At 52.0% G+C, this 10,000-nt stretch overlaps 1 protein-coding gene across 1 annotated transcript in view; it reads left to right on the top strand.

Annotated features, from left to right (window-relative positions):
• Window positions 1-10,000, top strand: part of cacna1g (calcium channel, voltage-dependent, T type, alpha 1G subunit) — a gene marked incomplete at both ends in the record, with an annotated part of 368,718 nt that overhangs the window by 108,562 nt on the left and 250,156 nt on the right. The window contains 1 exon segment of the mRNA XM_083635743.1: window positions 3,546-3,679. Coding sequence (XP_083491869.1) covers window positions 3,546-3,679 — 134 coding nt within the window.

Genomic DNA, 10,000 nt, shown 5'->3' with positions numbered 1-10,000 from the left:
AGGATCTGATGGAACTAACAACCTGGCTGCTATTTTTACATCAGAAACTCTGCACAGCAAAAAAATAATTTGATCTCAAAAAGTCCTTTCATCCAGCATTGAGCCTCGGGAAAATGTCCCCCACCTCTTGAGAGTAGTAGTGGAGTGCCTTGTAATAATGACTTTAATATATTGACACTTTCTAGAACATTCATGAAACTGCATTGGTAACAGATTGGAGTTTATCTCACCCACTGAACATGGGACCCCCCCCCCCCACACACACACACACACTCTAGTGCAGCAACCAGGACACAAACCTAATCCGCTTCCCCTCAATCCGGCTTCCCACCGCAAACACAGCCAATCGTGCGGCGGGGGGGGGGGGGGGGGGGGGGGGGGGGGGGCGCAAACCTGCAACCCTCGTGTTGGCAGGCAGGGAATCTACAGCTAACACTACCCGGACGCCCCCTGGGTGTGATTTTTAACACAGCACGGTTAAGAACTGTTCACACATTCAAGCCTCTCTCCTCTCTCTCTCCCTCTCTCCCCCCCCCCCCCTCTCTCTCTCTCATCTCTCTCTCTCTCTCTCTCTCTCTCTCCCTCCCTCTCTCTCTCTCTCTCTCTCTCTCTCTCCCTCTCTCTTTAATTGTGGTCTGTGAGCTTCTGTGAAAACCTGCTAGTTCTCATCGTAAAAGTTCTCAGTGTTTGGTACAGTAATTAACCTCGGTCCCATGTCTCCAACTCTTGCCATGCTGCGTCCTTGAATTGGAGGGAATTGGGCCTGGAACAGTCATTGAACTTGATGTTTAAGAAGGTGTGGGAACCCTGCTTAGAGCTGTGTGTACACACACACACACACACACACACACACACACACACACACACACACACACACACACACACACACACACACTCAGAGCCCTCTCTTCTCCATGTGAACCTCTAGGCTACATGTTACTTATAGTGAACCTTTGAGCAGGGAGAGGGTAACTTTATCTGCATAAGCTAACAGGACCTCTACATGTTACTTATAGTGAACCTTTTGGAGCAGGGAGAGGGTAACTTTATCTGCATAAGCTAACAGGACCTCTACATGTTACTTATAGTGAACCTTTGAGCAGGGAGAGGGTAACTTTATCTGCATAAGCTAACAGGACCTCTACATGTTACTTATAGTGAACCTTTGAGCAGGAGAGGGTAACTTTATCTGCATAAGCTAACAGGACCTCTACATGTTACTTATAGTGAACCTTTGAGCAGGGAGAGGGTAACTTTATCTGCATAAGCTAACAGGACCTCTACATCTTACTTATAGTGAACCTGTGAGCAGGGAGAGGGTAACTTTATCTGCATAAGCTAACAGGACCTCTACATGTTACTTATAGTGAACCTTTGAGCAGGGAGAGGGTAACTTTATCTGCATAAGCTAACAGGTACCTCTACATGTTACTTATAGTGAACCTTTTGAGCAGGGAGAGGGTAACTTTATCTGCATAAGCTAACAGGACCTCTACATGTTACTTATAGTGAACCTTTGAGCAGGAGAGAGGGTAACTTTATCTGCATAAGCTAACAGGACCTCTACATGTTACTTATAGTGAAACCTTTGAGCAGGGAGAGGGTAACTTTATCTGCATAAGCTAACAGGACCTCTACATGTTACTTATAGTGAACCTTTGAGCAGGGAGAGGGTAACTTTATCTGCATAAGCTAACAGGACCTCTACATGTTACTTATAGTGAACCCTTTGAGCAGGGAGAGGGTAACTTTATCTGCATAAGCTAACAGGATTTGAGATATTTATACATGTCTCTGTTCGTGTTTGGATGACTCATCTACCAGTGGGTGTCCTGTGCCTTGATCTCGCTCCAGAATGATTTTTTTTTTCACTCTTCACCGCATTCTTTTCCGCTCCCGTTCCTTTGCATCGGCCTTTGTTGATTTATTTATTGATTTTCAGATTTAAGGAAATCAGGTTATCTTCTTTTAATCCCCGGCCAACTCCCCTTCCCCGTTCTGCTCCTTTGTTGTTGCTGGGCTGGTCCGATAATGATTGGGCGGGCCAGGGCTCCCGGTGCTGTCAGACAGCCAGACAGACAGTGACGAGGGCGAGAATACTGATTAGAACAACCTGTACTGTACTGTTAGTAGATGTGTCTCTTGGCTGTGTGTTTGGGCGATATGGTTTAAATCAATATGAAGATAGTCATACAGATTTTTCGCGATATTGATATAACGATATTGTTCATGTATGCAAAATCACGTTAAATAATCAAATTAAAGGTATACTATGCAACTATTTCACTAAAAAATATTTTCTTTATCCTTATAGAAAAGTTTCCCCTGAAAAACATCAATTTTAACCCACTAAATACTGTGTCAGTGTGTTTAATTGTTTAATTGTTTATTGTGGATCCCCATTAGTCTACACCAAAGGTGAGACTACTCTTCCTGGGGTGTTAGTGGTCAGACGCTGCCCCCTGCATCTGTTTGCCTGTGGTCGGGACGAATTTTGGCGGGTACATCGAGAACAGTTTAAGCGAGAACAAAAAATAACAACGGGGGGAAAAAACAAGATTTTTTTGTTCTTGCTTAAACCAATTTATTTATTTTATTTTATTTATTTTTTTATGGTCACTCAAGATTCTCTGGATCACGTGTTGGCTTGGTTCGAGCCTTAAAATTCGTTATATTTGGATTTATCGAAATGTCTATGGAGAAAATGGACGCGGAACTTACTTCCGGGGCAAATTATGTCACGAAAAGTCAGGTGCCTGTTGAGCTCTATAGCCAGTCTTAGCGACCAGCCAATAACATCACTCACAGTGCAACAGTCCAGCCAATAGCATCGCGATTTTGATGATTCTGGTGTCAAATGACAGGTTTTTAACTATGAAAATTTCAAAATTATACATCAGAAATCATTTGTATATCTCCTTTTGCCATTTACTCTGCATATATTTTTAAAGTAATGTGAAAATATGCATAAACAACAGTATTTTAGCACAAATGATCACGTGCTGTTTCCACCCAGTTTAATGGCTGAAACCACAAGTCAAACTTCTTCTCTTTCTGGAGACATCTTGTTTTCATCATTCACTATAACCTTTTCCTTAGCGGAGTCGGGGAAATGACCTTATTGCTGGTGGAAAATGCTGCGAGCGGAAATCCCCAAATCCGGACGCTCCTGTCTGAACGCGTATGCTGCTAGTTTTAGCAGGGCTTTTCTTCTTCTGTGGTACCGTCGTCCAATCTACTTCCTCTTATCAAAGGCACTTTCATAAGGTATTTGGACCTTTTATCATGCACATATTAATATGAAACTTTACACATTAGACTGTCAGATATCTGCAAATGAAAGCTAGTTGCGGCAGCTGACAATTAACCTCTTGAATAGCCCGCAAAGAAGGAGGAAGTACGTCACTCGCGTCCCCCAACTAGCTGTCCGGGTTTGGGGATATGCGTCCGTGCATGGCGTCGGTTCTGTTAGTCAGTAGGCTACTTTGCATTAAAAGATAGATTTATCTCTCTCTCTCTCTCTCTCTCTCTCTCTCTCTCTGCAGGACTTTGATGACTTCATCTTTGCGTTCTTTGCCATCGAGATGGTGATCAAGATGGTGGCTCTGGGGATCTTTGGGAAGAAGTGTTACCTTGGGGACACGTGGAACCGCTTGGACTTCTTCATAGTATTAGCCGGGTGAGTTAGACACTCACGCGCACGCACGCATGTACACACACGCACGCACACGCACACACACACACACGCACACACACACGCACGCACGCACACGCACGCATGTACACGCACGCACGCATGCACACACACACACACACACACACACACACACACACACACACACACACACACACACACACACACAGTAATTTGATTAAACATGTTACTGGATACTGCCTGCTGGTTTTGGTCTGACATTTTCCTCACACCACCTCCCCCACTGCTTTTTAATGCCATCCTTCTGTCACAGCTTCTGTTGTCCGTCAGTGGGAACAGGGCAGACTTCCCTTACTCTGCGTGCGTGTGTGTGTGTGTGTGTGTGTGTGTGCACGTGCGTGTGTGCACGTGTACATGCGTGCGTGCGTGCGTGTGTGTGTGTGCGCGCGTGCATGTGTGTGTGCGTGTGTGTGTGCGTGTGTACATGCGTGCGTGTGGGCACTCTTGTAACTGACTAACTCCCGGCATTTGATTGCATTATTAGTGTTTATGTCTTCTGTACCTTGTCTTCATGTGGACATAAATAAATCATTTAAATACGCGTGTCCTGCACAGTCCAGAGCTATTTGTAATCAAAGTGATGGCGCACCTGACACACCAGACACACGTTTGAATGATTTATTGTCCACATAAATACAAGCATACAAACGACATCAAGACTATTACAGTAATGCAGTCAGATATTGAGTCAGTCAGTGCCCAGTTAGCAACACCTTTGTACACACAGGATGATAACAGCTGCAGGTTGAAAGATAGAAGACAGTATTTAGGTATAACAGTGTTTCCCCTATGGGTTGCTACTTTTTTAGGGGGGGGGGGGGGTGTGACCTGCTGCCGATTCTGACCCTACTGTACATTGTACTTAGGCAGGTGATAATTGCATACCTGCACACCTGAGAGAAGCAGCAGCAGAGGGCCGTTATGCAAATCAAAATATGTGGCCAGCCAAATGAGCATGTCCATAGCATGTGCTATGTATGAGCAGTTGAGATGTGGGGAAATAACCTGAAACCAAAGTTGTCACTTCTTATCAATGTATGTTATTTTGCGCAATTTGCGGCGCCTTTCACAGTGTTGAGGGCCTTACTTACGCTAGCTGAGTGCGTAGTGAAAGGGCAGACCGACTCTGTGTGAACTGTGTAAGCTGCAAATCCTCGCATTGCCTGATGTATCTGACTGTATCTGTTTATGTATTTTCATTGCTTTTATCATCTTGCCCCCCTCCCCAATTTTTTTTTTAAATAAATAGCAGTCATAGGGAGACAATGGTAACCTAGGCAACGGCTGGTTGTCGGGCATTTGATATATTCTGGCACCCGCCTTCAGGTCTGTGGAGGAAGGCTCTGATGAAGTGTTTGTTTCTTTCGGAGACGATGATTACGCCTAAGCTGCTTCATCAGCAGGTCTGTGCTCGCTCCTGCTAATCACCTCGCTGTCAGGAGGAGGGAGACATGAGAGGGGGCGAGCGAGGGAGGGAGAGATGAGAGGGGGGGGAGAGAGGGGAGAGAGGGAGGGAGAGATGAGAGGGGGCGAGAGAGAGAGGGAGAGATGAGGGGGAGGGAGAGAGGGAGGGAGACATGAGAGGGGGTAAGAGAGAGAGGGAGAGATGAGAGGGGGGGAGTGAGAGAAGGAGGGAGACATGAGAGCGGGCAAGAGAGGGAAGGAGAGATGAGAGGGGGCGAGAGAGAGGGAGAGATGGGGGGGAGAGAGAGGGAGAGGGAGGGAGACGAGAGGGGGTGAGAGAGAGGGAGAGATGAGAGGGGGGGAGGGAGAGAAGGAGGGAGACATGAGAGCGGGCGAGAGAGGGAGGGAGAGATGAGAGGGGGCGAGAGAGAGAGGGAGAGATGAGGGGGGGAGAGGGAGGGAGACATGAGAGGGGGCGAGAGAGAGAGGGAGAGATGAGAGGGGGGGAGGGAGAGAAGGAGGGAGACATGAGAGCGGGCGAGAGAGAGGGTGAGACATGAGAGTGGGCGAGAGAGGAAGGGAGACATGAGAGCGGGCGAGAGAGGGAGTGAGACATGAGAGCGGGCGAGAGAGGGAGTGAGACATGAGAGCGGGCAAGAGAGGGAGTGAGACATGAGAGCAGGCGAGAGAGGGAGTGAGACATGAGAGGGGGAGAGAGGAAGGGAGACATGAGAGGGGGAGAGAGGAAGGGAGACATGAGAGCGGGCGAGAGAGGAAGGGAGACATGAGAGCGGGCGAGAGAGGGAGTGAGACATGAGAGCGGGCGAGAGAGGAAGGGAGACATGAGAGCGGGCGAGAGAGGGAGTGAGACATGAGAGCAGGCGAGAGAGGGAGTGAGACATGAGAGTGGGCGAGAGAGGGAGTGAGACATGAGAGCGGGCGAGAGAGGAAGGGAGACATGAGAGCAGGCGAGAGAGGGAGTGAGACATGAGAGCGGGCAAGAGAGGGAGTGAGACATGAGAGCAGGCGAGAGAGGGAGTGAGACATGAGAGTGGGCGAGAGAGGAAGGGAGACATGAGAGTGGGCGAGAGAGGAAGGGAGACATGAGAGCGGGCGAGAGAGGGAGTGAGACATGAGAGCGGGCAAGAGAGGGAGTGAGACATGAGAGCGGGCAAGAGAGGGAGTGAGACATGAGAGCGGGCGAGAGAGGAAGGGAGACATGAGAGCAGGCGAGAGAGGAAGGGAGACATGAGAGCGGGCGAGAGAGGGAGTGAGACATGAGAGCGGGCGAGAGAGGGAGACATGAGAGGTGGCGAGAGAGGGAGGGAGACATGAGAGCGGGCGAGAGAGGAAGGGAGACATGAGAGCGGGCGAGAGAGGGAGTGAGACATGAGAGCGGGCGAGAGAGGAAGGGAGACATGAGAGCAGGCGAGAGAGGGAGTGAGACATGAGAGGGGGAGAGAGGAAGGGAGACATGAGAGCGGGCGAGAGAGGGAGTGAGACATGAGAGCGGGCGAGAGAGGGAGTGAGACATGAGAGCGGGCGAGAGAGGAAGGGAGACATGAGAGCGGGCCAGAGAGGGAGTGAGACATGAGAGCAGGCGAGAGAGGGAGTGAGACATGAGAGGGGGCGAGAGAGGGAGGGAGACATGAGAGCGGGCGAGAGAAGAAGGGAGACATGAGAGCGGGCGAGAGAGGAAGGGAGACATGAGAGCGGGCGAGAGAGGGAGTGAGACATGAGAGCGGGCGAGAGAGGGAGTGAGACATGAGAGCGGGCGAGAGAGGAAGGGAGACATGAGAGCGGGCCAGAGAGGGAGTGAGACATGAGAGCAGGCGAGAGAGGGAGTGAGACATGAGAGGGGGAGAGAGGAAGGGAGACATGAGAGCGGGCGAGAGAGGGAGTGAGACATGAGAGCGGGCGAGAGAGGAAGGGAGACATGAGAGCGGGCGAGAGAGGGAGTGAGACATGAGAGCGGGCGAGAGAGGGAGTGAGACATGAGAGTGGGCGAGAGAGGAAGGGAGACATGAGAGCGGGCGAGAGAGGGAGTGAGACATGAGAGCGGGCGAGAGAAGAAGGGAGACATGAGAGCGGGCGAGAGAGGAAGGGAGACATGAGAGCGGGCGAGAGAGGGAGTGAGACATGAGAGCGGGCGAGAGAGGGAGTGAGACATGAGAGCGGGCGAGAGAGGAAGGGAGACATGAGAGCGGGCAAGAGAGGGAGTGAGACATGAGAGCAGGCGAGAGAGGGAGTGAGACATGAGAGGGGGAGAGAGGAAGGGAGACATGAGAGCGGGCGAGAGAGGGAGTGAGACATGAGAGCGGGCGAGAGAGGAAGGGAGACATGAGAGCGGGCGAGAGAGGGAGTGAGACATGAGAGTGGGCGAGAGAGGAAGGGAGACATGAGAGTGGGCGAGAGAGGAAGGGAGACATGAGAGGGGGAGAGAGGAAGGGAGACATGAGAGCGGGCGAGAGAGGGAGTGAGACATGAGAGCGGGCAAGAGAGGGAGTGAGACATGAGAGCAGGCGAGAGAGGGAGTGAGACATGAGAGGGGGCGAGAGAGGGAGGGAGACATGAGAGCGGGCGAGAGAAGAAGGGAGACATGAGAGCGGGCGAGAGAGGAAGGGAGACATGAGAGCGGGCGAGAGAGGGAGTGAGACATGAGAGCGGGCGAGAGAGGGAGTGAGACATGAGAGCGGGCGAGAGAGGAAGGGAGACATGAGAGCGGGCCAGAGAGGGAGTGAGACATGAGAGCAGGCGAGAGAGGGAGTGAGACATGAGAGGGGGAGAGAGGAAGGGAGACATGAGAGCGGGCGAGAGAGGGAGTGAGACATGAGAGCGGGCGAGAGAGGAAGGGAGACATGAGAGCGGGCGAGAGAGGGAGTGAGACATGAGAGCGGGCGAGAGAGGGAGTGAGACATGAGAGTGGGCGAGAGAGGAAGGGAGACATGAGAGCGGGCGAGAGAGGGAGTGAGACATGAGAGCGGGCGAGAGAAGAAGGGAGACATGAGAGCGGGCGAGAGAGGAAGGGAGACATGAGAGCGGGCGAGAGAGGGAGGGAGACATGAGAGCGGGCGAGAGAGGGAGTGAGACATGAGAGCGGGCGAGAGAGGAAGGGAGACATGAGAGCGGGCAAGAGAGGGAGTGAGACATGAGAGCAGGCGAGAGAGGGAGTGAGACATGAGAGGGGGAGAGAGGAAGGGAGACATGAGAGCGGGCGAGAGAGGGAGTGAGACATGAGAGCGGGCGAGAGAGGAAGGGAGACATGAGAGCGGGCGAGAGAGGGAGTGAGACATGAGAGTGGGCGAGAGAGGAAGGGAGACATGAGAGTGGGCGAGAGAGGAAGGGAGACATGAGAGGGGGAGAGAGGAAGGGAGACATGAGAGCGGGCGAGAGAGGGAGTGAGACATGAGAGCGGGCAAGAGAGGGAGTGAGACATGAGAGCAGGCGAGAGAGGGAGTGAGACATGAGAGGGGGAGAGAGGAAGGGAGACATGAGAGCGGGCGAGAGAGGGAGTGAGACATGAGAGCGGGCGAGAGAGGGAGTGAGACATGAGAGCGGGCGAGAGAGGAAGGGAGACATGAGAGGGGGCGAGAGAGGGAGTGAGACATGAGAGCGGGCGAGAGAGGGAGTGAGACATGAGAGCGGGCGAGAGAGGAAGGGAGACATGAGAGCGGGCGAGAGAGGGAGTGAGACATGAGAGCGGGCGAGAGAGGGAGTGAGACATGAGAGCGGGCGAGAGAGGGAGGGAGACATGAGAGCAGGCGAGAGAGGGAGTGAGACATGAGAGCGGGCGAGAGAGGGAGGGAGACATGAGAGGGGGAGAGAGAGGGAGGGAGACATGAGAGGCGGCGAGAGAGGGAGGGAGACATGAGAGGGGGGAGAGAGGGAGGGAGACATGAGAGGGGGGAGAGAGGGAGGGAGACATGAGAGCAGGCGAGAGAGGAAGGGAGACATGAGAGGGGGGAGAGAGGGAGGGAGACATGAGAGGGGGGAGAGAGGGAGGGAGACATGAGAGGGGGGAGAGAGGGAGGGAGACATGAGAGCGGGCGAGAGAGGGAGGGAGACATGAGAGGGGGAGAGAGAGGGAGGGAGACATGAGAGGGGGGAGAGAGGGAGGGAGACATGAGAGGGGGAGAGAGAGGGAGGGAGGGACAGGTAGATGGATGGTTGTGTCACACAGGTGGAGGGGTGGGGAGAGGGAGAAATGTGCAGCGGAAGAGTTATTTGTCGGGGGGGGGGGGAACGTGACAGTGGATAGGAACTTTCTGCTGGTAAATCATAGGGATGTTGCGTTCACCCCCCCCCGACTTTGTAAATTCTTCACCAAAATCAGCAGGAGCCGACTACTTGCTGACTACTTGAATGCATCACTCACTAGCCGCTGACTACTTGAATGCATCACTCACTAGCCGCTGACTACTTGAATGCATCACTCACTAGCCGCTGACTACTTGAATGCATCACTCACTAGCCGCCTGGGTCCGGACCTTCAAATCCGACACTCCATGAAGCTGAGTCTGGCTGCTTCAGCTCTGGCATCCATGAAATTATCTTTTCTCTGGTTCTACCAGCAATTCACCAATCAGCACTGAGGGGAACTAACGGTTGGCCAATCAGCGTCAATAAACCGCCCAACGGGCAGGACTAAGCCGTTGTCAAGCAGTTGTCAAGTGCGCCCATGGGAAGTGCACTGAGGAGTAACGTTAACAACAACAATGGCTGCGGCTGCCGCCTGCTATCTAAGCTGTTTTAAATCGATTCAAAGTACCAATTACTTTGAAATCCAAACGGCACACTGCTTGGAAGGCATTTATTCAAAGGGGGATTTTTTTTTTACGTTCTCCCGACTGGAGTAACCAACATAAGATTCAGGTCTCTGGT

Source organism: Poromitra crassiceps (assembly GCF_964638095.1).
Source record: "Poromitra crassiceps genome assembly, chromosome: 4".
In the NCBI taxonomy this organism is placed as follows: domain Eukaryota; kingdom Metazoa; phylum Chordata; class Actinopteri; order Beryciformes; family Melamphaidae; genus Poromitra; species Poromitra crassiceps.
The sequence above is the reverse complement of the archived record's forward strand: the minus strand, read 5'-3'. Positions and strand labels throughout refer to the sequence as shown.